The 27,849-nt window shown below is 40.9% G+C and overlaps 1 protein-coding gene across 2 annotated transcripts in view; it reads left to right on the top strand.

Annotated features, from left to right (window-relative positions):
* The first annotated feature begins 3,435 nt into the window (after positions 1-3,435).
* Positions 3,436-27,849, top strand: part of DPY19L1 (dpy-19 like C-mannosyltransferase 1) — a 117,647-nt gene continuing 93,233 nt past the window's right edge. For both annotated transcript variants that reach the window (XM_049893287.1, XM_049893286.1), the window contains exons 1-6: positions 3,436-3,875; positions 18,292-18,316; positions 18,854-18,941; positions 22,032-22,169; positions 25,042-25,162; positions 25,873-25,966. In XM_049893287.1, the coding sequence (XP_049749244.1) occupies positions 3,587-3,875; positions 18,292-18,316; positions 18,854-18,941; positions 22,032-22,169; positions 25,042-25,162; positions 25,873-25,966 (755 nt within the window). In that variant the 5' untranslated portion in view covers positions 3,436-3,586. The remainder of the gene's footprint in view (positions 3,876-18,291; positions 18,317-18,853; positions 18,942-22,031; positions 22,170-25,041; positions 25,163-25,872; positions 25,967-27,849) is intronic.

The following is a 27,849-nucleotide window of genomic DNA, read 5'->3' as shown; positions in this document are numbered from 1 at the left end:
AATGCTTTTGCCCAGTGTTTCTGCAGTGTCTCATAAGGAAGTACCTTCCTGGTGCATCTGGAACTCCTGGAAAGAAAAGCACATTAAAGATGATGAGCGATTATAATGCTTAATCTAAATTCAGTACAAAACCAGAACCCCAGTGCCATCGAGTCGATCAGTATAACCCTCGATTAATTCATAGGATCATCCGTGCACAACACATTTTTTAAAATGCAGCTTTCAGCCTCTCAAACCTTTTTTGACATCCACCACTATGTGGCAGGCACTGGCCTAAAGATACAGACAGGAATAAACTACACTCCCTGCCCTTGTGGTTCTCATAGATATAAGGATAAATTGAAATCTGGCATGTAACCTTCCATGACTCTACCAGTTTCTTCTCTATCACATTCCCTGTGTGAAACATCCTCCTTTTGCGGGGGGAACATTAGGAGCTGCTTACTGTTTTATCCAGGCTTAGTGACCCACCAAATGGGCATCCTTTGTAAAGCACATATGGGAAGCAGGAACCAGTCAGGCGGGTCAACTCCTGAGAAGAAACGTTTGATAGCTGAGAAGCTTGAAGCCTGAGGGTAGGACTGGTCCTAAGATCACCCAGCTGTCCTTGCTCTCCTGCCCTCTACTCCACTGCATCCTCCCGTTGCTCACACCCCACCCTGCATTGTCAGCTTTCAGCCTCTGGGAGGACAGAGGGCTTGCCATACTCTTTGTACATCATTCATTGCTCTGAAATTTACCGAGGACTTACTTTGATTGAAGTAATTGCTAGAAACTTTGCACACATTGGGACCCCTGGTGGTGTAGTGGTTAAGTGCCACAGCTGCTAACCAAAAGGTCAGCAGTTTGAATCCACCAGGTGCTTCTTCGAAACTCTATGGGGCAGTTCTACTCTAACCTATAGGGTCGCTATGAGTCAGAATTGACTTGATGCCAACGGGTTTGGTTTTTGGTTTGGTTGCATACATTATCTTATTTAAGTTTTATAAACCTGTGAGGTAATCATCCCCATTTTAGGGGCAAAGAAACTGAGACTCAGAAGGTCAGGTAAATTGGCCAAGGTTATGGGGCTCATATGTGTCACAGAAGGGACTGGAACCTGGGCCTAAAATTATCATTTTTTAAACCAAAACCTCCAACCTATCCCCTCTGGGATTCTCCACAAGGTTGCCAAGCCAAGAAGAGAACTCAGTCAGCATTTGTGGAACTGATAAAAACTCACGATAAAAGTTTACAAAACTGATGAAGACCCTATGCCTCACACATATGTTTCCCAGAGCCTCCCTCCAACCAGGTAGCCAATTCACTAGCCTGGGCTAGGCTCAGGGAGGCAAAATGAAGATGAGCAGGACCTAGTCCTTGCCCTCCAGAGACTCGAGATGGAATGGGAAAGGCAGGCTAGAATTAACTTTCCTGTGCAGTACTAAAAACCCACTGCCAACGAGTCGATTCTGACTCATACCAACCCTGTAAGACAGAGTAGAACTGCCTCATAGGGTTTCAAAGACTGCGATCTTTAAGGAAAGATTACACGTCTTTCTCCCACTGAGTGGATGGGTTTGAACCAGGTCAGCCTCTGAGCATTTAACCATTTTGCCACCAGGGCTCCCTACTGTGCACTACAGGCAGAGTGTTATGAATGACCATTTGATTACGTTATCTCCTGCATTTATTCACTCATTTATTCATTCAACAAGTATCTTCTCTCCTAAGATGGTACCAAGTTGAAAGGAGGAGGTTCCTGAATCCAGGGCCTACCATGTAGAGGAGACAATCCAATAGCTCAGTGTGGAATCTCTTATATTCCATGTGTCTTTCAAGTTATTTTTTTCTCAAAAAAAAAAAAAAAATCAGTCAGCAAATTATTGGTATTACCTTTAATACACATTGAATTAGGTCGCTTTTAAGGTGATAGGTAAAAATTTCAATACTAATCGCAGAGGGTAACATTGGATCCATCTGACACATTGTTTCAGAATGAAGGCATTCTGCAATCTCACTTTCAATCATTTTTCAAAAGCCAGTATCTAAAAATAGTTGTTCCCTGCTCCAATAAAGGCAACATCTGAAAATCCAAATTCACAAAATATACAAAATATGAGGGATTACTAATTAGCATGGCAATTTTTTCCCCCTTTACAAAAGAATTCATTATCCCTTAAATAAAAGCCTAAGAACGAATGAATGCTGGTATTAAAAAAAAAAAAAAATACTGGGCAGAGAAACTTAAAAGGGTGAGGACCCTGGAATTACAATGGAGATCATCAGAACAACGTGGCTTAATTTACAAAGTTGTAATTTAAAAGACAACTTGTGGGAACAAGCCCACAGGACACAGCAAGGAAGAGGACCTCTTGGTTGTAATCCAAGAGGACCGAGAGTTTTCAGCAAAGAAGGCAGGGAAGGAGAATAGTGGGGAGACCCGGGATCTGTTTTTCTTAACCTTCCTGGGCTTCATTCATTCATGCATCCCGCTATCATGTGAAAGAAAACACGTCTTCCTCTATAATCTCGTATTTTATCAGCAAATGACGTTTTTCTGCTTTCTATTAAGCGACAAGGTTACAGAATGTAGAACTGGCAGAACATACTTCGTGATAATCTTTCCTTCTCGGGTTGTTCAGCTTTATCACCTTCAGCCTGGGTTTCTATTCTGGTTTTCAGTTCATAGTTTTAATGGCTTAGGCACACACTTGTGCCTCCACCTTTATCAGCTCCACATTTGAGCTACTTCGCTGCCATTTTAAACCGAGTTGTGCCCGTTCTTCCTATGTGTGGACCCGGGAACTGCCCTCGGCTGCGTTCTGAGAGGCCATACGTTGTGGAGTAAAGTGACACCGTGGCTTTATTTTCATCTTACACGCTAGCAGCTGCCGAGCTAGGGCGCTCGGAGTGCACACACAGCGCCCCTCCGCGGACGTCCCAGCAGCTCCTCCGGGTCCCGCGGCCTCTGTTCTCGCCCTCGCCATCCCCATGACGCACCCCCTGGACCCCACGCGCAGCCTGAATCGGGTCTGAAACTTTGAAAAGCGTCCCCCACCCTCGAGGGGCGCTCTTCCTTGTTCCCGGCCACTTCTAGAAGGGAAGAGGCAGCCGATTCCGGAAGGCCGTCTGCTTGCTTTCCCTCCCCGGCCCAGTGCCGCGCGGGCCCTGCAGCAGGGTAGGGGTCGCGAGCGGTCCACGAGGTCTGGCCTCCGCCCGCGCCGGAAGTCCGCGCGTGCGCGATTGCTGGTCCGGAGCGCGCGTCCGGCGCCGAGGGGCAGCGGGGCGGGGCCGCAGCCACTCTCAGGGTATCCCCGCCCCCGAGGCGCCGCCCCCGCCCCCCGGCGTTCTGCGGTCGCCGTGACAACCAGAACGGCGGCAACGGCGGCTGGCGCGCGAGTCCGGCACCGCCTCCCGGCCGCACAGCCAGCCAGGCAGCCGTCGCCTGGCCTTCGTGCTCTCCCCGCCTCCCGGCTGGCGGGGAGGGGCGGTCCGCCCACTGCCCGCCCGCCGGAGAGTGAGCGGCGCCTGGACCGCCTTGTCAGCCCGCTGTTCCTCGGCCGCCGTCCGGGCGCGCGCAGTGAGCGGGCGCGACTATGCCAAGATGGTCCTGCAGGCGCGGAACAAGCACCGGGAGGCGGCCCCCAAGCCGCCCCGCGCCTCGCAGTCGCCGCTGAGGGGAGCCCCGGACGTCGGCGCCGGGGAGCCCGGGCCTGAGCGCGCGCCCCCGTCCCCCGGGCGCAAGGGCGCCGGGGGCAGGAAGGGGCCCCGCGCCGAGCCCTCTGCGCCGCCCGCCGGGGGCGGCCTCGGGGGGCGCCTGGCGGCCGGGCTGCGCGGGGCGCTGGGCCTGCGGCGCGCGGGGCGCGGCCGGACGTGGACCACGCTCCTGCTAGGTGAGCAGCCCCGGGCGCGCGGGCGCCCCGCCGCCGGGACGCGGAACTTTGAGGCGTGGACCCCCCTCCCTTCCCTCCCTCTTCGCCGCCGCGGAGCACTACCAGCCGCTCCCGGCCAGTTTGCAACCCTCTTTGACTTTTCTTCCTGGGACATTCGTACTTCCTCCCTCCCTCCCTTCTTCTCTCCCTGGCTCACGCCCGTTCCCACCCTTCTCATCCGCTGTCACTGCTTTAAGAAAAATGGCCCCGGGATCAACAGCTGCCCGGCCTGGCTGCGAACTGGCAGGTTTGCGCTAACTAGACTTGGGCGCTGCTGATTGGTGCGGACCTACTGCCTTCCCGTTATCTGGGCTCCTGACCGCGAGGATGGCTTGCTTGCTTTGGGTTGGAAGCGATTCAGTAGAACTCCAAGAAAAAGCACGTTCCCTGTCCTAGAAAGTTAACTAAACTTGTAATTAAATTTGAGTGTTTTTTTCTTCTCGACTGCAAATATCGTCTTGGGCACTTTGTAATTCCCCACGGCACGTCACTTTCCACGTTGTGTTGTGTTTTGTGCACCCGGCGCCTTAACCCTCCCTGCTGGCCTGGAAACATTTGGTGAGGAGGGCACCGTACCCCTCCCCTCCCTCTGTCGTGCACAAAATGGATGGTGCGTAGGGATATGATGAAAAAAAAAGTTGAAACAGTCATACGTTGTGGACCTTTGTTTCCTTACATACATTTTGCTAAATGCCAATTTGGATAGTGGGCCTAATTTATAACGTTGCCTTTTTTATATAGTGCCATTAATGGGCTTTGGCTACTGAATTATTTAATTACTGGTGGTTGATCCCAAGGTATCTTTTCAAATCCCTTAGTGACCCAAAGCCTCCTTAACCAAGAGTTAGGGGTCAGTAATTTTTTTTTTTTTTATAGACAGAGGAACACCGCAAATCGGCTTCCCTGAGATCACAGCCTACACTTGAGGCCACTCAGTCTCAAGAGGCCAGAGTCATCACTGTGTGTTTTAATGGGCTTAGAAAGGTTGATAATAGAAAAGACGATATATATATATATATATATATATATATATATATATATATTATGTGGATTCAAGGCTAGAAAAAATCTATTTTCAGTACCCAGCCGGAAAAACATGGCCAGTGTGCAGGTTAGATAAGTTCACCTTGGGGAGGCAGCATGGTACAGTGGATGAGGCAGAGGCTTCAGCTCCAGTCCACAGTGGTTAAGCTTGGTTTAAGTTTCAAGTTATTTCTTCTGTGAGCCTTTCCCTCTCTGCCCTACTTACCCCACAGGGATGTCCTGAGAAGCAAAACTGAACGGGATGAGTGTGTTGTGTCTAAAGCAAACGTGAATTACTGTTTTGAGATCCGGTGACAGAATGAAGTTGTATTTTTCTTGAATGGTTATATGTGAACATTAACTACTTTGTAGTAAAATATGGAATAACATTGCTGCTTCAGATTGCAGTAACAATCTTGAGAATAAGGATGTAATATCTAGTGCCACTTTGTTGCATATTTTCTTTTCTTTTAATTGTATTTCCTTTGAATGCTCTTATATTGGATAGCTTGCATTTGGATTTAGAGGAATGCCCATACTTACATATAGTTTCATATTGATGTAACAGCGTGGCACTTTGCTTGACTCTCCCCTTCGGGCTTTGGAAGCAGGTCCAGTACAAGAACCATCCCACATACATATACCTGGGGCACTGGGCATCAGATACATGATGGATAGACAAAGAGACCAAGCTCTAAAGACTGTGTCTTTGCCATCCACCTACATGAGGCCATGGGTCAAAATAAGAGATTGTTCTGGAGAATGATTGGGCCTGGGTTGCTTGGTTCCTTCTCTCACCTTTACCCTCATAGACCCATGTCAGATCAAGTCTCCCCAGCCCCCCACCTGCCAAGGCAGGAAAAGGCCACTCAGATCCTGCAAAGAGGAACAGAGTTTAGAGTTTTGAAAGCGGCCTCATTTCCTCTCTCCTTCCTCCCCCCTCCCGGAATGAGAGAGTTGAGCTGACAAAATACGGTTCTTTAGTACCAAACCCAAAACCAAACCGAGTGCCCTCAAGTTGATTCCAACTCATAACAAGTTCTTTAGTAGGGGACTTTAAAATAACTTTTTGATTGACAAATTTAGAGGCAGTGCATATTTTATTTATCAAGAGATAATCTGTAGCTGATGAGAAAAAAGTACAACGACTAAATATTAAGCTATGACAAAAACTGCTTCATTTATATTTTGGAAGAAATTTTATAACTTGAGGCTCCATGATAGAATCACAGATTTTTAAGAGTTAGAAATACACCTGGGGGTCCCTACTACAGTTTCTCATTCGTCTCCATATGTGCTAAGCAGTCTTTGTTTGATCAACTTCATTGATGAAGAGCCTACTACCTACCAAGGTGGTCCTATCCACTGTTGCAGTATTAAGCATTGTAAAATCATTTGTTTTAATAAATATTTTTTTATTTTTGGACATTTTTTGGTCGGATGTTAGGACCATTATTTAATGGTAGCAACTGTTACTATTTACTACTTATTTAATGGTAACAGTTACAAAGGAAAGTTCTTGAAATGTTTGTTTTTAGAAGCTTCAACCCCTTAACTCCATATATAAGCCAGGGAGGCAGTGGTGTACTAAGAATCATGACCGTGAGACTGTATCTTAGGGCGATGTTTCTCAAAGTTTTCGGACCATGACCTACAATAAACAATACAGTTTATGTTAAACCTGCTCACACTTCTGAAAATGCAACCCAGTAAGAGCTGACTGGGTGACAACTAACAACAACAACAAACATATACACGTGTTTGTCTTTGTATCTGTTATGTATGTCAGTGTCCTGGCAAGAAACAGATTTAATAAACAGGATTTTCTGAAGTGTGAACAGGTGATACTGAAACACCCAGGTACCTTCAACAATGGAAAGCTGCTACCACCTCTGGGTCTGAAGGGAAGGGGAACTTTGTCAGGAGCTGAACCCAGCCAGAGCTGTGGTGTGGGACCAGGGCCACCCAAGAGGAGCAACCCCAAATGCCTGTCCCACTGTCTAAGCTCGTGCTAGTGCTTCTCATTGGCTGAGCCACCTGGAAGCCAGGGGCAAGGGGCCCAACTGAAGCATTCTGTAGAGCTAGCCTCCTGGGGCAGGGCGCAAGGCAGAGAATGGGGGAGAATGGATCTGGAGACGTAAATGGAGGCTGACCAGCACATATTTAATTAAAATAAAAGTTTCATGTAATGATGATGATGTTAGGTGCTGTCAAGTGGATTCTGACTGATAGCGTGACCCCATGTGACAGAGTAGAACTGCCCCATGGGATTTTCTTGGCTGTAATCTATACAGACGCAAGTTGCCAGGTCATTCTCCCGAGGAGCTGTTGAATGGGTTGAAACTATCAGCCTTCTGGTTAGCAGCCAAATGCTTAACCGTCTGCACCATCAAGGCTTCTAATACTTAACCTTATAATCTACAAAGCTATGTGATAAAATTTTTTTTAAAAAAAATGCTGTTTATAAACCACTAAGCTGATTTCGTGATCCAGTGTTATGACCCACAATTTGAAAACACTGCCTTAGAGTGTCTGGTTTTCTGATTCTACTCCTGTTTCAAACTAGCTGGGTGCCTGAGCAAAGCATTTAGTTTTTCTGAGCCTCAGCTTATGCACTTGTAAAGCGAGAGATGGTCTAGACTGATGGTTCTCAATCTTAGCTGCTCACTAGAGCCTCCTGGAAAATTTTAAATAATTCTTTTATCCAAGCCACACCACAGACCTGAGTTTACACATTGTACTGAGGAAGGATGAGAGTGATTCTGTTTACTAGTATACAGTAGCACCAGTGATATTTTAAATACAGTTTATAAATCACTTCACAAAACATGCTGTTCTTGACAAATTTTTAATTTGGGGAGATTGTCGTATTTGAGAAGAGTGAGGCTTTATTCATATTTTTATACCAATTAAAATTTGCCTTAAATGCTACTGCTCGGCACTGCATTTTCCTATTTAATTCCTACCAACAGTCACTGCTTTTTGTAATACAGCCTCTCAGTGCTGCAGTTGTCAAACCGCAGAATCTTTTTCTCCAGGTTTTAATACTAATCATAAAGTACTTATGTAACTAACACAGTGCTACTGTTTCCAACTACTTTTAGATTTTTTAAATAGCACCTTATTTCTCACTCTTTTCTAATCTTTGATCTCTGTGGAAATTTATAAAAATATGGAACTTAAAAGTTATCGCTTGGAATTTTGCAGGTGAGGAAACTAAAGTAGGCCAGTTGAGTGAACTCACTAGTGAAGTTTGGGATTTAGAAGTTAAGGCCTCCTGGCTGTGTTAGTCACATCTGTCAAATTGTAGGTTTTAGACCTAAAGCCTAAGGCAGCTGTCAAAGATACATTAATGGGAACATGAACTCATAGGTCTTGTAGCAATAGCACCACTCTGCTGACTTCTCATTTTGGGAGGAATCACTTATGCTCAACCTATCAATTTCCATTTTGTCTTTGCATACTTATTTTTTAAAGCTCTATTAAGTTCTGAATTGGTTTTGATCGTGTTGGTTGGTGGTTTCGCATTGGTGTAAAAACAGAGAAAAATAGTAAAAATGGTGCAAATCTTCTTAATCACATAAAGGATAAGCAAGACACTATGATGTCCAAGGGTGGTGTGCAGTTTGGGGGAAATCCATAACCTTAAGATTGGAATGGCGTATTGGTTAGTAGGCTTGTTAAATCAATTGCTTAATATGAGGGGCTTGGGTGTGTGTTGTGTGTGGGTGGGTCTCTTTTTCCTCTAGTGAACAAGTACAGCCTCTACACTTTTTCCTTTAGGTTTGCAAGAGTTTTGTGGCTTTGCTATGCTTGCCCAGAAGTATTTAATGAGGCTTCAAATTCATGTGTTAATATATTTATTATTTCAGTTGTATATTTAATCTAGCTACTTGTCTTTAAAGCACTAAAATGTGTTTTTTTCAATAAAGGGAAAGCTACTTTATGAAAATTATTAATGTAGATTACTGCTGCATTTCAAAATATTTGTATTCACATTATGTGAGAATAATATTTTTAAAGGAAGTTGGAATTTATTGCATTAAAAACACGTATGTTGGGTAATTGTTGTATTAAGTATTTATATGACTAAGGAAATTGTGGTACCATATATACTATGTTTATACATAAATATTTAAAATATGTGAAAAATTACTTTGTTGATTTCTTGGTTTAGAAGCCTAATTACATTCTGCTTGGGGGTGGTAATGTATAATTTCTGTGTTCTGCAGGTTTCATATATTCACTTAAAAAAATTTTTTTTTATTATAAGCATTTTCTAGTGCCTCCTTTTGCTTGAATGTGCTTATTAGCATTTTCATGCCTGAGCTTGGAGTCAGGGCAACGGCAGGGGCCAGAGTTACGGAGCCCAGTTCTCCTCTGGGCCTTCCTGTGTTCCAGCCTTTTGATCTTGGACCTTATCATAAAATCAGAGCCCTACCTGCCTCAAAAGGATCCCTGGATTTTTTTTTTTTAATGTAATATGTGAAAGTGCTTTGTAAACTGCACATCATAAACAGATGTTAGACGATATTACCATAATTGCTGTTGTTTTTGTGTGCTGTCGAGTTGATTCTGACTCAGCCCATGAAACAGTAGAATTGCACCATGGGATTTTCTTGGCTGTAATCTTTATGAAGGCAGATTGCCAGGTATTTTTCCGATGGAGCCCCTGGGTAGGTTTGAACCACCAACCTTTCATTTAGCAGCCATGCACTTAACCATCGCAACATGCTAAATGTCAAATATATGCAGGAGACTCAAATGAACTAAAAACCAGAAAAACCAAACCCACTGCTGTTGAGTTGATTCCGACTCATACTGATCCCTTAGCCTTTCCAAGGCTGTAAGTGCCTACAGAAGCAGCTGGCCACATCTTCCTCCTGCAAAGCTGTGGTGGTTTCGAACTGCTGACCTTTCAGTTAGCAGTCAATTGCTTTAACCACTGCACCCCCAGGGCTCCCCAAGTTGACTAAAGTCAACTTTAAAGCCATCATCCTGTAGACCACTCTGAATTCCAGATCTTACTAGGAGCAGTACTTTCCAGATCTTACTAGGAGCAGTACTTTCCAGATCTTACTAGGAGCAGTACTTTTCTTCAAGCCATGCCTGTGATTTTTAAAAGCAGTACTGCTTCTCACTTTGAGATGCAATATCTCTATTAATAAATTGAGTGCATTCTTTCTTTGTCTATTCAAAATAGAGTTATATTTTTCCCCATTTAAAATAGAACACAAATGAAAAGGCCAAGTCTACCAACGCTTTGTAGTTTGGAGAGCAGGAAGATCAAAAGGAAGATAGAAAGTAGCCATGGAGGCCACAAAGGAGAGCATGAAGACCCAGGGATTAGTGGAAACAGTATCTGTTCAAGGTCATTGGGGCCCCTAGGTGATGCAAAAGGTTAATGTGCTCAGCTGCTAACCGAGACATTGGAGTCCACCCAGAGGCACCTGGGAAGAAAAGCCTGGTGATCTACTTCTCAAAAATCAGCCATTGAAAACCTATGGAGCACAGTTCTGCCCTGACGCACATCAGGCTGCCTTGAGTCAGAATCCACAGGGTAGCAACTGGTTTGTTTTATTCAAGGTCATTAAGTACTGGGACTAGAGGCTAAGAGGTTACCACATAAAAAACCCCCTCATTTTACACTTGGTGAAAATGAGACCCAGAGAAGCTAAATAACTTAAAAGTCATATAAAATGTAAAGAATGTTCTTAATAATGACTTCCTTACTAGAGGAAATAAAAGGAATTTGATTTTAAACTTTAATTCTTTTCCTTTTTTAATCCATTATTTTCAGGTATCAAGTTTTGTCAGTTTCTCCTTTAGATTATCTTTGAATTTGTATCTGCGTCTTTCTAATAAAGGAAACCCTGGTGGCGTAGTGGTTAAGTGCTATGGCTGCTAACCAAAAGGCTGGCAGTTTAAATCCACCAGGCAGTCCTTGGAAACTCTATGGGGCAGTTCTCCTCCGTCCTGTAGGGTCGCCATTAGTCAGAATCGACTCGATAGCAGTGGGTTTGGTTTGGTTGGTTTATTCCTAATAAAGCCCATTTCATCACTACTTTCCAAGTCTCTCCATCTCATAGCTGAATTGTTATCATAGGCTCTCTTCATTGGACTTCCTAACATAAGGCCAGTGCCTCTCAAAGTTAGGTCTGTAGCAAGTCATCTTAGGGTTTATTACACATTTAGATTTCTCACACAAGTGAGATCTCTTGAATCAGAATCTCTGAGGATGGGGCCAATGAATGCAATTTGAACATCTTCTAGGTCAGTGTTTTCAACCCTGATTGCACGTTAGAATCACTTTGAGAGCGTTTAGAAACCCCAGTGCTGGACCTAGTTAACTCAGAATCTTTGGAGGTGGAAAGGAAGCCTTGGTAAGGTTCAAAACTCCCTGGTGACTCCAGTGTTGAGATTCTTCTGCCCCTAGAAATCTTTATGAATCACCTGGGAGGTCTTGGTAAAATGTAGATTCTGAGTCGGTAGGTCTGGGATGGGGCTTGAGATAATATTAGTTAATAATTTAATCCGGTGAACAGTATGTTCGATGCTGTGCACAATGTTAGAGATACAGGCATAAAGATGAATTAAACAGCCTCAACCTCAAGGCCATTGCGGTTTAGCAGAGGAAGCTGTTGTATACATGACTAGATGTTTAGGTTCTATAATAGAGTTATCACAGCTGGGGTGGCAGGAAAAGCTGCAGAAAAAGTCACATTTGAATTCCTTTGAAGGACAAATTAGGGTTTGTTTTGTTCTCAGGCAGGAGCAAAGGGGTAGAGTCATTAAAGCACTTGGTGTTTCTGGGGATTGTTGAGCAGTGCAGCCAGAATAAAGGATGTGCCATGGTGATTAACTGGGATAGGCTGGAGTGTGGGCTGCATGGTATGAGCAAAGGGAAGTCACGGGGGACTTTCCAGCAAGGGGACAAGGTGCTCAGAACTGTACCTTTAGAAAGATGACATTGACTTCAACATCAAGGATGGATTGTCGATGTGGCACAGGGACACGGTTTACTGATGGCTTCAGCTTCTGGAAAGAAACTTTGAAATTCTGAATGGACCCTTGGGGATAGATAGGGTTGTTAATATCAGGAAGGGGTTGAATATAGAACTTTTTAAGGTTGATTTGAGAACTTTGTCCAGATAGATGTAAGGAGAGCCTTTAACCAACTTGTTACTTGAGATTCAGGGAGGCTAAAACTCTTTAAAAAACCAAGAACCCATTGCTGTCGAGTCAATTCTGACTCATAGCAAACCTATGGGACAAAGTAGAGCTGCACCATAGGGTTTTCAGGGACTGCCTGGTGGATTAGAACTGCCAACCTTTTGGTTAGCAGCTGATACTTAGAGCACTCTGGTGGCGTAATGGTTAAGCGCTATGGCTGCTAACCGAAAGGTTGGCAGTTTGAATTCATCAGTTGCTCCTTGGAAACCTTATGGGGCAATTCTACTCTATCCTCTAGGGTCGCTAGGTGGCAGAATTGACTCGATGGCAGTGGGGCTTTGGGGTAAGTATGGATTAGTTTCAGTTTAGGAATATGCTATGTTTTTTAATTCTGCAAGTCAATTTGTACTTAGAATACATATTTCTATATAAATATTGTTGCAAGATGAGGTGACTGAATGCCCACAAATGTGAAAGGGGGCAACTCCAGAGGGTGGAAAGAAACTCACTGGAATTGGAACACCTGGGTTCAAGTAATTCCTGCCACTTACCAAGCTGTGTGCCTTTGGGGCATAAACCACTTTGAGCACCAGCCTCTGTGTTTGTAAATGTTGTGAAAATTAAATAAGAGAGCTCGTGAGGGTGCTTGGTCAATTTAAAGGCAGATAAGGACATGTGTAAGGGAATGGAACCTGGGTGGGAGAGTTTATTTGTGGTTAGAAACACATCTCTCAGGCTGCTTGGGGCCTGCTTGCTGTCAGAGCTGAGCCTGGAGAAGAGAGAAACAGGGACACTGGGTTTCAAGCTTTGGTGCAGAGGAGGAATCTTAAAAATGCAGATTCCAGGGTGCTACTCACCCTCTCTCCTGAGGCAGGGGGTCCAGGAAGGGGCCCAGTACTTCTGAGTGCCTCTGCGGGGGCAGGGCTGCACCTGTTCACAGTTTGAGGGAGAGGATAAGGCTGAGAGAGGGGGTAGGAACAGGCTGGGGACTGGGGTGCTAGGCTGAGAGGGACTCCGGCTTTGAGGACTGAGCAGCACAGTTATGGAAGAGCCCTCCCTTTCCTGTTTCTACTTTGCACAAAGGAGCCCTGGAGGCGCAGTGGTTAAGGTGGCTGTTAACCAAAAGGTTTGCAGTTCGAACCCACTGCCTCTGCCCTGTGTGGTAGAAAGATGTGGCAGTCTGCTTCGGTCAAGATTTATGGCCTTGCATATCTTTGGGGCAGTTCTACTCTGTCCTGTAGTGTCATTACTTGTCCAAATAGGGTGTTTTTTTGGTTCTTCTTTCCACCTGCCCTCCTTACTGCTGCTGACAGCTGCAGGCTAGACTGGGAGGGAAAGCACAAGGGATGCGACTGACCTTGTAAACTGTGGCTGGAAGCAGGGGAGTTGGAGGGAGCATGAGCTAGGGCCTGCGACTGGACAGGGACCTCACAGGAGGGCGCGCCGGCCCCCCTCCGCGCTGGTTCCTCCTGGCAGCATCTCCGCCTGGCCCATCTGCTGCCTGGGGCTGGGGTTGGGGGACAGCCTGGTCCGCCGAGGAGGGGCAGAGGGGAGGAAGGGAGGTGCCCGCCAGGTGGACCAGTCCGCAGGCATTCCACAGCTGTGCATGTAAATGATGTCTCTAGTTTGTACTAAGCTCTATTTTTGAAAAAAGCTATTACACCCAAGTATGTGAGCGTGCACGTGTGTGCGTGCGCGCGTGCGTAATATCCTTTTTTATGATAATCAAAGTATATTCAATTTAGGTGCGTTATGTGGACATGATTCAGGGTGATTGCATTTCTACCTTAATTATAGCAAGTTGTACGAGTTAATTCAGCAACCATTTGCGGCTGGGCTTTGTGCTAACAAGTACTGTGGTAAAGTTCGGGAAAACATTGTCCCTGCCCTCAGGGAGTTACAATCTAATTAATTTGTATAAAGAGTTTACAATATTATTTAATAATAGAAGAATTTCAGCAAGGAGGCCTCTAAAATCCTATACGACTGAAATTGATATAATGTGACATATAAGTTGCTGCATAGTTTATTAAGGAAGAAGGGATGCAGCATTCGGGAGCGTCTGACTGAGTCTCAGGGTGCAGGTAATTTATGTGCTTCCACCTAAACAGAAGAGCTTTTTATAATTCTCAGGCATAAAGATTGCAATCCTTTGAATTAGATTACAAAGCAAATCTTCTTTCCTTGAATACCTTTTTTCTTATAGAACAGGTTTTTTTTTTTTTTAATAATTTTCAGTTTTTTAATGTTTTGATTTTTCAAAAAAAATGGCATATGTACCTCAGCCCTTTAGAATGCCAAAAAGTAGCATTTGTGTTAAAGTGGGAAAAAAATGGATTATTAGTTTGTGATACCCCCCAAAAAGACTATAGAAAGGATTGGTAATCACTGGAATAATAATAATCATCATTTAGAATATTATTTTTGCTGGCAAGAAGGCAAGAAAAACCCGCTAGGGATGCTTTCAAAAGCTTTTGTGATTGTATGTCTTTATGCTTAAATTATATGTTCACAAGGCAGTATTTGCTTTACTGGGGCTTTCATTTCAGATGACATACATAAATATAATTTAGTTCCATTTTTGAATAAATTAAAGTATAGCTCTAAAATTTTATATAAAAATTAATAACCTCTGTAAAACACATGAGGGGAGTGGTGTTTCACTGGTAGAATTCTTTCCTTCCATGTGGGAGATCTGAGTTCGATTCCCTGTCCCTCATGTGCAGCCACCATTTGTCAGTGGAGGCTTCTTGTTGCTGGAGTTTCGTGGAGCTTCCAGACAAAGACTAGGAATAAGAAGAAAGACGTGGTAATCTGCTTTTAAAAATCGTTCAAGGAAAACCCTATGGGTCACAATGGTCTGATCCCTAACTGATCATAGGGACGGCATAGGACCAGGCAACGTTTTGTTCTGTTGTGCATGGGTCCCCATGAGTTGGGGGCCAACTGGACAACAGCTTATAACACCAACATAAAGCATATTGCATATATAAACAGATGAATTACAGCTTTTTTTTTCTTCTTCTTTTTAAAATAAGAGAGGTGGGTAAGAATACTTTAGAGCAAGGCTGCCTGGATCTTTGTCACCTCCTCTCTAGCCTCATCAGCAGAGGCTGTGCTGCGCAGTGCATGGCTTTCAGGTCAGACATTTCTGTGTCCAGTCTTGGTTGCTTTGCTTATCAGCTGTGTGTCCTTGGGCAAGTTATTAAACTTCTCTGTGCCTCAATTTCTCATCTGTATACTGGGGAAATATTAGTACCTCTCAGATAGTGTAATTATGAGGATTATTTGATTTAGCACAATTAAAAACTTTATTTAAAGTGCCTGGTATGTAATAAGCATTCAAATGTTAGCCATTTTATTATTGAATTGGAATGAACAAGGGAATACAAAACATGGGGCAGATTATGAATTGACCTTGGAGACTGTACGTAAAAAAAAAAAAAAGAGTGCAATTCACATGCCAGGAACTCAGAGGATTGCCCACTAGGTGTAGTATGGAAGGGTATTTTTGGAAGTAGAGTGATGATGGTCTCGACAAATCCTATTCCCACTCCAGAGTTGTGAAGGTCAAGGGCTAACTTAATGGCCTAATATGAAATACGTTGCTGTTAAAGTCAGAACAAGACAAGGATGCCCTCTTTTACCAGAGTTATATGGTATTAGTCTAGCAGTTTATTTTTGTCAAGTGAGAAAAAACTAGCAGTAAAGTTAGAAAACAGGAGCAGAATTATAATTTCTAAATAATATTTTTTGAAATGAATTAAAGATGATAAATTAACAATTTTTAAGAATTAATAGTTCAGTAAGTGAGACACAACCAAATAAATTACAAAATAAATATATTTAAAAAATAAATACATTAACAATATCCAGCAAAGTATAATGGACAAAGATTTCACGTATATTCGCAGAAAAGGTGTTAGGTTGCCAGGTAAAAACTTAAGAAATATATGTTAACTATACGGAATAAAGGAAACCCTGGTGGCGTAGTGGTTACGTGCTATGGCTGCTAACCAAAAGGTGCTCCTTGAAAACTCCTGGGACGGTTCTACTCTGTCCTGTAGGGTCGCTATGAGTCGGAATCAACTTGACAGCAGTGGATTTTATACAGAATAATAAGCATTTTCGCTAGGGCAATTTGAACAGAAGATATATACCATTTTTGTGAAGTGAAGATTCTAGTTGTAAACATGTAGTTTCTTCTCAGGTTAATTTATAAATGAAATTCCAATTATAATATCAAAGGGATTACCGAAGTATGACAGTTCTTGTATGTGTGTGAGTGACAATTAGTATAAAAGAGATAGTATTTATCTCCAGTGAAAGATGATTTATTCAGAAAATGAGGCCAAATTTTATCATTGTTGGGTGGGGAAATTCTTTAGAGGCAGAAACCAAAAAGAAAGTGAATAATAGATTTGCCAGTAGCAACAACAAAATGTTCAAAAGGTCAAAGTACCATATGTAAACATAAATGTCAGATGACAAAGTTAAAAATTTATGACCTCAGTGACAGAAGGAGTAACTCTTTACCTTTCATAGCCTTAATATCTCCTAGGCAAAATATATTTTTTAATTAAAAAAAATTATAAATAATTTAAGAATAAGGCAATAAAATCTGGGTCATTTTGTTTCGTTTCCAAGAGTGTTTTCATGGTTCAGGTGAGTAGTTAGTAACTACTTAATCAAAACCCTGCAATCAGATGCATCTTGTAATATAAGAAGATTGAATGGTGCTTTATGGGTTCATCCTTTTTTTATTTTTTACGTTGTCATTAGGTGAAAGTTTACAGAGCAAATTAGATTTCCATTCGATAGTTTCTACGTCAAATGTTTCATGGCTTTGGCTTCATTCCCCACAATGTGTCGGCGCTGTCCCCATTTCTGCCTTGGGTTCCCTGTGTCCCTTCATTCTGTTTTCTAACCCTTCCTGCCTTCTCATCTTTGCTTCCGGGCAAATATTGCCCCTTGGATCTCACATAATTCATTGTTCTAAGGCACGTTCCTCTTGGTGTCACTGTTTATTTTATGGGTTTGTCTGTTGTTTGGCTGGAAGGTGATCTCCGGGAATGACTTCAGTTCCAGGTCAGAAGGGATCTTAGGACCATAGTCTTGGAGTTGCCTCCACTTTCTGTCAGACCGGTAAGTCTGGTCTTTTTTGTGAGTTTGATTTTTTTCCTCTACGTTTTTCTCCCACTCTGTCTGGGATCCTCTGTTGTGATCCCAGTCAGAACTGTTGGTGGTGGTAGCTGAGCACCATCCAGGTCTTCTGGTCTTGCGGTCATGTAGGCAGTGGTTCATGTGGTCCATTAGTCCTTTGGACTCATTGCTCCCTTGGGTCTTTTTTTTTTTTTTCTCACCCTCCTTTGCTCTGGACCGGAAGAGATCACTAGTTGTATGTTAGATGGCTGCTTGAAAGCTTTTAACTTCCCAGATGCTGCTCACCAAAGTAGGATGTAGGACTTTGTCTTTATGAACTATGTTGTGCCAGTTGACATAGAAGTCCAAGTCTATGGTCCTTTGCCTTCGATCCTAGGAACTTCAGCCCGTGAAGTGCTTAATTAAGTCTAAGAGGTTTCCCTGACTGCCTGGATTCATCTTAATACGTTCTTTGTACTTGGACAGATAGTAAGCTGTTGATTCTCATACAAGACTGGTTTTATTTCTTAGTTTTTCTTTCTCTTCCCTTCTCTTCCTTCCCTCCCTCCCTCCCTTACTTCCTTTAAAATTTTTTTTAAATAGTAAAGTTTATTGTAAAAATTCAGACATTACAGCAGTATGTAAAGTAAAAAATGATAGTCCCCTTTTCTTCCACCCCAGTCCTGTACCCTCAGGTCACCATATTTCTTTATTTAAAGTTGTTCTTACGTCTTAGTTCTGTTCCCCTCTCGGTTCCGTTTGTGGTAGTTTCCATCTGATGATTCCTGTAGGGCCTAATATTCTTTGTTGAATGAGTGAGTGATGAGAACTGTAGATATGTTTGTAATTCTCAGATGACCCAGCCTTAAAGCATAGCCTCGGCGCTTCTTTTGAAGAGTCAGTATTCTTTCCCAAATCCCTGAAAGTCTAACATTTATACGTCACAAGTTTTGACATGTTTATCTTTGACATACTTTTCTATAAAGTGAAAATATTTCTTTATGCTAAAATAGTAATTTAAATTTCTTTTTTCTTTCAGCTGCCTTTGCAGCCGTGTTGCACTGGTAAGATTGTTTTTCCTTGTATGCTAATTTTTATGTTTATAACTTCCCAGAGCTATTTCCTATATATTTAAAGGAATATTATCAGTATAAAACTTTTTAGTAAAAGAGATCCATTATTAAAGAGGCTACATTTGAGACCCTATTTTGTTTAACATTAATACAGTCTTCATGTTGAAAAGATTAAATTTTTTTAATCTCTGGATAGAAATACAAATTTCATTAATCAGGTATTTCTGAAGTGGTAACTTAATGACATTTACAGTTTAATGTGCGGTTGTATTGTACTTCACTTAAAATATCATTATTCTAGTTCATTTTAATTTTAAAATCTAATTTGAATATACTTTCTTATAGAGAGAAATTTTAGTAGAAACGTAAGACATACTGTGTGGAAAAACAAATATGTATACCGTCATATTTGAATTTTGTTACAAAATTATCTCCTAAATTATGAATAATTTTATTTTTGCTTTTAGAGTTCCTTTTAAAAATAATAGCACGTTTCAATGCTGTTGCTTTATTCTTTGGTTTTTTCAGGAGCCATATAACACGCCTCTTTGAAAATGATCGTCATTTTTCTCACCTCTCAGCATTGGAAAGGGAGATGGCTTTTCGCACTGAAATGGTTCGTTTTCATGTGGTTTTTTTAATTATACTTTAGGTATTTTATACATTTTTAACTTTTTACTATGAAAATTTTCAAAGATACTCCAAAGTAGAAAGGATATCCCCCCTAAATATCCCCAAGCTTTAACAATTGACAACACATGGCCATCTTTCTTTCATCTCCACTCCACTTTCCAAACTCTTTTAAAGGAAATCCCAGACATCCTAACATTTCAACTGTAAATACTTTCATATGCATCTCAAAAGACAGGGACTCTTTTTTTTTTTTTTTAAACCACAGCACCATTGTCACATTTAAGACAATTAACAGTTCCTTAATATCATCAAAATCAGTGCTTATTAAATGACCTGATTGACTTTTTTGTTTTTGAATAGCTGGTGTATTTGAACTGGAGTCCAAAAAATATCTACACACTGCATTTGGTTGATGTGTATCTTAAGTCTTTTAATCTATAAGTCCCCCCCCCCCCTTTTTTTTCCTTTATTTGTTGAAGATTCCAGGTCATTTGTCCTGCAGAATTACCCACATTCTGCATTTGGCTGAGTGCATCCCTGTGGTGGTGTTTATCATGTCCCTCTGTTCCATGTTTCTTGGATATTAATGGATCAGAGCCTTGTTAAGCTGCAGGTTTGAGTTTTATTTTCCTGCCAGGAATACTTCATAGGTTGTGCTGGGCACTAGCTGTCTCACTGTGCTGTTAAGATTTGACAAATGGCTTTAGGTGTTTTAATGCTGATCCTCCCATTACAGCCTAGCCATCAGCGTAGGTCAGTTATTTCATTAGGGTTGCCAAGCAGATAGATTCTCTGTTCTTCATCCCCCCTGCCCCCACATTTATTAACTGAAATTCTTCTATAAAGAACTTTCCCGCAATAACTATTTGTTTCTCAGAGGTACACTTCAAACAAGAAAGGCAGGGAGATGCTTGATTCTTTTTATTTACCAGTTTTCAGAGAAACATATTGGTTCCCTAGTATCTTCCAGTGGTGATCAGTGGACATTTTTCTTTTGAGTATCATTATGCACTGATAAATTTTAAGATGATTTGTAAACTTACCCACTGAGAGCCCGTGCAGTTGATTCTATCTGTTGCCTTGATGCCACCTTATGAGTATTCCATAGCATACTTTCTTTCTGGTACCACAACGCTCATCTTGTACATTTCTTCTCCAGACGTGGAATCAGCCAGTTTCCCTAGGAGTCTGATTCCTTTTCAGTAGCAAGTGGTACTTAGAGACTGCACTCTTGGTGCTAGAGATGCTCATTATTACTAGATCAGTCATCGTTTCTAGGTGTTTACAGGGAATGGAATTATGGAACACACTTTTTTTTTTTTAAGGAAAACAAATTATTAATTTATATTCATATTTTAAAATTCGAATTTGGGATTATAAGGTTTTTACTTATTTGGTATTATATTTGAAGCTTTTAGCCTGAGAATCTTGGTTTCAAATTACAGTCACGAGATCCACAGCACCCATTCGGGCAAAGTCTGACCGTATGTACGTCCGTGGTCCCATAAGATTATAATAGAGTTCAGAAATTCCAATCGAAGTAATAATAATAATGTTTTGATGCATGTCGTAAAGTAGCTCTCTTTGTTATTACAAACCATTGTATGTACCTTGAATTTTTAATATACTAGGCTTTACAGGAATAACTACAGGTTGTCCATAAGTCGGATGTTCATAACCCAGGGACCGCCTCTATATAATACGGTGTTTGCACAATATCCGAATCACATAACATCCTATTTCACAGAACGTATCGTGGGTGTTAAGTGACGCATGACTGTACTTATTTCCTAGGAATAATGGTACTAAAGGTATTACTAAAAATAGGATTATTGAAAATAATAAAAAAGCCTGAGATTTGCTTGCAGTTCTCTTTGACCTTAGGATATGTTCCACTAGGGACATGCAGCAATATTACTGATCCTAAAGCTCCTGGAAGCCTTCATGTGGTTAGAGTCCCAAGTTTATATATAGTTAGATTTCTTGGTTTCATTTTTCTTTTGACATTTAGGTATTTAAAACTTTTTGTTTTATAATTAAGGAAAATATCTATATGATTCTAAAGTCAAACCCACAAAACAAGGTAGGAAATATAATTTAAAAAATCGTGCCGTGCGAGCTGTAACGCCGTAGTATCAATGCCTAGTTTTTTTTCATTTTCAGTACGTCTGGGTAGGCAAATCACTTTCATGTCTGTGAGCCTTAAAGGGCTGCCCTAGGTAAAATTGTATAGAAGATAGAGTTCGTATCCTTTGTTTTTTTGCTTGTCCTTATATGGCCAATTATACTCTCCCCTAAGGCTTGGAGTACTTTCTTGTTTTTTGTCCCGTGTATTATTCTGATCCTGCTACCTTTTTAAAGTAGAAAATCAAGGAAAAAGTGGCCTCTTCCTCACAAAACAGGACCACCACTGTTGTTTCCTATTCCTGACCCCATTGCCCCAATCTCAGAGGGTTCTTACCTTAGCTAAAATGACAGGAAGTAAAACCATTTGTAAAATTAATTGACATCACAATGTCATTTATATGTAATTCATCATTGTGTAGCCTTCCCAACATATTTGCATTTTTGTCTGTAAGTCTGGGGCAAATATGGCTGATAGTGCTGTTTTGGGGATTCAAATAAGCAATAAGCAGTTATGAGGAAGCATTTTTGGCCAGAGAAGATTTCTTGGTTCATGGTAAATTGAAATTCTGTGGTAAGTCCCTTATTCACCATGATCATAAGCTAGCCTCTTTTGAGTACTTACACAGGTATGAATTATAGGATTTTCTTAAAGGAAGCTTGCTGAGTTATATTATTCTTTTAAGTTCTAAAACTATTTTTGAAGCAATTTTGAGTTCATTTCAATGAAGACAAGGCTATCCTCAAATATGTAGCTTTATGCAGCCTAAGACTTTATCAGTGATCAGAAGCCTACAAAAATTAATTATAGTTATTATTTGCTTGATTGTTTTGTTTTTTTTAAAAGTGTATTTTAAGTTTTTTTTTTTTTTTTTTAAAGCTAAGAAGAGGCACAGTAGTTAGTAATTGTGTACCTTTTATTAATAACTAGAGCTTATATTTATTCCAGGGACTATATTATTCCTACTTCAAGACTATTGTGGAAGCACCCTCATTTTTGAATGGTGTGTGGATGATTATGAATGATAAGCTTACCGAATACCCCCTTGTTATCAATACACTAAAGCGGTTCAATCTTTATCCTGAGGTAAGTTAGTTATTCAAGTGAGCATTTTCACTTTATTTTTTATTTTTACTGTATTTGTGTTAAATTGATTCTAAATCTAAGATATAATTCAAGATGTTACATTTTCTTTTTTCTAAATCTGTATCTTGGGAAGGAATATGGGAAAAAGATCATTGTTGATTTTGGGGGACTTGGATTCTATGGAAGCTATTGTTATGATTGCTTGATTTAGAAAATGTGAAAACTCTCTAGAATTGGTGTGTGTGAAGGGGTTGTGGCAGGGGTGCACCATAATTTTTACATGTCCTTTGCCAAATACTGTTTCTTCCCTACCTGGGATTCCTCATTTTATTGAAAGCAATTGCTAGGGGCTGGACTAAAGGAGAAGAGAGTTGGGCCAGGAGGCTAGGAAGGAAGGCTGTATCAGTGAATTTTATGACCTGTCCTTTACCATCCCTCCATTTGACTCACTGTTATGCATTTTCCAGGGCCCCATACATGGGGTTGCCATGGGTTGGAATCAACTTGACAGCAACTTGTACTGGTAGCTTAGGTGCAACTATCTCAGTGACATCCTCTTTGACTCCCTGGAGGAGGCTCTTCTGTTACGCACTCCCTTCTGTGTTCTCTTTTCCTAGCATGCTCATGGTTTATTTACTGTGCCTTCCTGCTAGACAGCAGGCTGCCTGATGGCAGGGCCATGTTTGCCTCGATCATTGCTGGGATCCAACTCCTAGCTCAGTATCCACACAGAGCAGGCTCTTAGCCAGTGTCGACTGAGAGAGAGGAGTCCGCCTGCCAGATCAGTGAGTTGGACTGATTGATTAATGAGAAAGTATATGTTAGAGAGGAATAAATACCCACCAAGGTTCAGTGTTTTCTTACTAGTGTAGTGCTTATTGAATACTTCCTGTAGCTATGTACACTTTTACAAAAATGAGATTACATAGGACACCTTTCTTCATGAGTAATGTTTGTCTTTTAAGAATATTTTTAACTGTCTTCCACTGTCATATTTTTTGCTACAGCATCATTTTTAATGACCAGATAATATTGTATAATCTACTATAGTTTAGTTAGCCTATCTCTTATGAAAATTCTGGTTGTTTTTAATTTTTTAAGTATTCTAAACAAAGCTTATCGTAAGCATCTTTCTAATTAAATCTTTTTTTTAAAAAAAAACTATGAATTGTTGATGTGAAACTGTTGAGCTCAACAGAATATATACTTTAATGATTTTGATACATGTTGCCAAAATGCCTTCCAGAAAGATTGTACTAATTGAAATTCCCAGCACAGTTTTTGAAAGTGCTTGTTTACCTGCATTCTTGCTAATTTGATAAGCAAAAAAGAACTTGAAGTTACATGAGGTATTTCATTCCTTGCTGTATTTATGCATTTGTACTTTTAAATAATTGCTTGTTCATGCCTGTTATATTTCTTCTTAAATCTTATAAGAGCTCACTTATTATGTGTAGAATGTAATACTATGCTGTGTGTATAAAATACTTTCTCAATTTTTTGTTTGCCTTTTACCTTCATGTAGGATTGGTATGTATTTTTTTTTGTACAGAAAACTCATACTAATGAATCTTTTTAATTTATGCTTTTTCTTAAGTATGTAAAAAAAACTTCCTTTTTTTATAATTTAATATTCGACATTTAAATCTTTTATCTGGAATTACTTTGATGTATGGTGTGGTGTGTAGGAATCTAACTTTGTTTTTTTCAAAATGCTCTTTTGTTGTATACCTAACACTTTCCTTAGTGGCCCATCCTGTCTTGTTTATTTGGAGTAGTTTCCCACCTTGAGGCAAGGATCCACAGTCCTTCCCTATTGACTAGTCGGTCTCATTGGGTGCAGGTTGCCCTTGGGTAGAGGGTGTGTCACCTTGAATGAGGTCACACCAGTTTCCAGAGAAAGACGCAGCTGAGAGCTGTCAGTCACTAACCATCCCGGATGTTGGGGGAATGAGTGCCTCAGCCCTGGAGAGGGGTTTGGGTGACACACCACCACCTCCACCACGGTTATATTGATCTGTCTGGCTATTCCTGTGCCGGTATCACATTGGTTTAATTATCATAACTAAGGAGTTTTAGTATTTGTTAGGCTCTTCCTTCAGTTGTCTCCTTTTTTTAATTCCTGTAGATAAATTTTAGACACTTGAGGTTTTGATTGGCATTGTTTTATGTTTGGAATGTATTTGAGGGAGAATTTACTTCTATTCAAAAAGATATAAGGTCCTCGGTGGTGCAAATGATTTGTTCATGGCTGTTAGCCCCAAAAGGCCTGGCGATTTCCCCCGTGAAGACTACAGCCCAGGGAACCCTTTGGGGCAGTTCTCTGTCATATAGATTTGCTATGATTTGAAATCCACTCTGTGGTACACAACAACAACGACAGCAATAATAACTAGCCTGAAGGCTGGCGTTCAGACCCGTCCAGTGGTGCCCCGGAAGAAAGGCCTGGTGGTCTGTTTTCATAAAGATGTCAGCCAAGGAAATCCTGTGGGACAGCCTGCCTGGTAGCATGTGGGGCTGCCATGAGTTGGAGTCGACTTGACGGCAGTGGGTTTGTTTTTTGTTTTGTTCAAGAACACACAGTATCTCTATTTGTTTAAATCAACTTTTATGCCCCTTAGTAAGAGTTTCATAGCTTTTTAAAATATAAATCTTCCATGTTTATGAACAGTTGAAGACTGACCAGTGAAGAATCTAGGTAGAAGATTCCGATGCTCATTTTACTGGATTTAAAGGGAGTCAAGTGTATGACCCAGGAAGGGAAGATTTGATAGTGGCCAAAATTAAAAAAAAAAAAAAAAATTTTTTTTTCAGTAATGGAAGTTATTGAGGATAATATCTTTTATTATTATCTCCCTATTTTTTTAAATAGGTAATCTTAGCCAGTTGGTACCGGATTTATACCAAAATAATGGACTTGATTGGTATTCAAACCAAGATATGTTGGACAGTGACCAGAGGAGAAGGACTCAGTCCTATTGAAAGCTGTGAAGGCAAGGTCCTTTCTATGTTCCTGTCCTGTGATCTACTGCAGCATACTTAGTGGTATAAAAACCCAAATTTAGTCATATAAAGCATCAATGATTTTATTATGTTTACGAGTTCTCCAAGTCGGGAATTTGGACAGGACACAGTGGGAACGGTTTGTCTCTCCTCAGTGATGTCAGTCCCAATGCTGTTAAAACTTGAGTATCTGGGCAGACTGGAATCACTCTGGCTCGTGGCTGGGACGACTTCAGGGTTGGTCCCTGCTGTCAACTGGGACGCCTGTATGTGGCCTTTCCATGACTTAGGCTTTTTATAGCATGGTACCTCAGGGTAGTTGGGCTTTTCACACAGCAGCTCAGGGCTGCAAGAGTGAGCATTTCAGTGAACAAGGTGAAAACTACACGGCCTTTATGACTGAGCCCCGAAAGTCACATTGTATCACTTTTACCATATCCTGTTGAACAGTCTTAAACCCACACAGGCTCAGAGGCAAGGGGCATAGACCCTGTATCTCAGTAGGAGAAGTGTCACATAATTTGCAGCCTTGTTTTAAAACCAAGCAGCTACTACCTGTTCCTCATTATGTTCTCCAGTAGTGTGTTTCCACAGGGGAGCCAATGGTAACTGTTTTTCAGAATAAGCACATTTTAATAAAAATTGCTGGACACATAAGTGAATTTATTGTTAATAACTTATGTTTTGCTTATTTTTAAAGGATTGGGAGATCCAGCTTGTTTTTATGTGGCTGTAATTTTTATTTTAAATGGACTAATGATGGCATTGTTCTTCATATATGGCACATATTTAAGGTAAGACTATTCATTGAGAATGTTAGGATGCATTTACAATAAGGCTTAGTACAGAAGTAAAAATAGTGAGATAATCATTGGTAAATTTATTTGCTGTTTTCCATCATTCCTAAAAAATAATCTACCTATAGATGTAAAATTATTGCCTATTTGAATAATTTCACTGTTGACATGACTAAGCAGACTTAAAATAATTGAAAGGCTTAAATAGAGCATGGTGGGGCTATTTTATAAATTTTCAAGAATCATAGTTACTTGAGCATAAGCAGTATGTGTTGTTTACATAAAATATAAAGGAAAGGACCATTCATTGTGAAATGGTGTTAATGGCTCTTTACAAATGTTAAAATATTAGTATATTCTAAATGGGCTTTTAATATTTGGCCTGATTTACTTCACCGTTAAGCAGTATTAACGAGAGGATTAGCAAATTCTCCAAGGGGGTTTTATGTTTCTCTTAATCCCTCCCTTCTTGTAATTTATCACATTGTATACTTGTTTGAAGTATTTTACCTTGACATTACCTTTAGAGTTTTCTCCCTTTCTGCTTTCTGGTTCTTTGTAGTACAGCAGTATGAGCATCTGTGTATGATTTTCAATTTCAGATAATGAGCTTGAATCTGTTATTATCCAATTATCTGCTTTGGAAGTGTAGCATTTTCAGTTTAGTGCCTCAAACACCTATTGAGTTCCTAGCTCAGTGTTTGAATACAGAGCAGTTACTTGATAAATATTTGCTAAATGAGGAAGTTATTAGATCAGTTTAGAAGATATTTGCATATAGATTAAAGACCTTTTGATGCTAATATTTATGACTTAGTCCTAAGAAAGCTCTTCTATTTTAACTGTTTAATTGAAGGAGGCTGAAATGAAACTTTGTGATTAAAAGATGATGTGGAAGACTTTGTCTCTGAAAAAACCAAACTCGTTGCCGTTGAGTTGATTCTGACTTACAGCAGCCCTATAGTGTTTCCAAGGACCAGCTGGTGGATTCAAACTGCTGACCCTTTGGTTAGCAGCCTGAGTTCTTAACCACTGCACCACCAGGGCTCCGTCTCTTATGCATAGCTTTATCTCACTTGAGAGATTAGATTTTAAGTAAGAGAAGTTAGAATATGAAACATAGCTTTTATTGCTAAATGCCTGTTTACATTTAGGCTACTTTTTTAATTGAAAGAAGAATTCTATTAAAAAAAGTTATTAAAGTAAATATTCTGTAACATTTTCTTGTAAAGCTATTAATAACCATTGTTTCCAAGGCAAAAGGTAGAATATCTGCTGAAGAGAATTTGAGGGTCTAGTTTTGGTACGACGTTCTTGGTGCTTTGGGCCCTGACCTAAAATTTCTGAATCTTCGGGCTCAACAGTCCCCAGCAGTCCTCAACAGTCCCTCATAGGCAGTTCCTACATGGAAGATGCATATTTGGTTCCTCAGTCAACACCTAAAGTGATTTTCCATGCAAAGCTGTGTGCTTGGGTTCTGAGAGTGGGGCACTGTGAGAGATGGGGTGGTGATGGTAGGGTGTGTCTGAATGGACACTGGAGAGATAGCAAAGATAAAGTGCTTAGACTTCTGGAGGCAGGAAAAAATTGTTCACTGTGGAGGGGCCACTTTAGCTGGCCTCAGGGGATCGAAAGGATTTGGTTTGGGGGAAATAAATGATGAGAAAAACATCCCAGGAAGAGGAAAGAGTAGAAAATCTAGGATGTGAAAAGAGGCAACAAGCAGATCAGTTTTACGGGGATGTAGGCTTCTTGAAGAGACATTATGGAAGATTAAGATTAAAAAATGGTTGAGGGTGGATGATAAAAGACCTTAATGCCAGGCTGGTTTGAATGCTATTCTAAAGCAAGTCAGAGACATCAGAAATGTGACCAGTGGA

The sequence above is a fragment of the Elephas maximus genome, chromosome 8, assembly GCF_024166365.1.
Source record: "Elephas maximus indicus isolate mEleMax1 chromosome 8, mEleMax1 primary haplotype, whole genome shotgun sequence".
Classification (NCBI taxonomy): domain Eukaryota; kingdom Metazoa; phylum Chordata; class Mammalia; order Proboscidea; family Elephantidae; genus Elephas; species Elephas maximus.
This window is presented reverse-complemented; position numbering and strand designations above follow the sequence as displayed.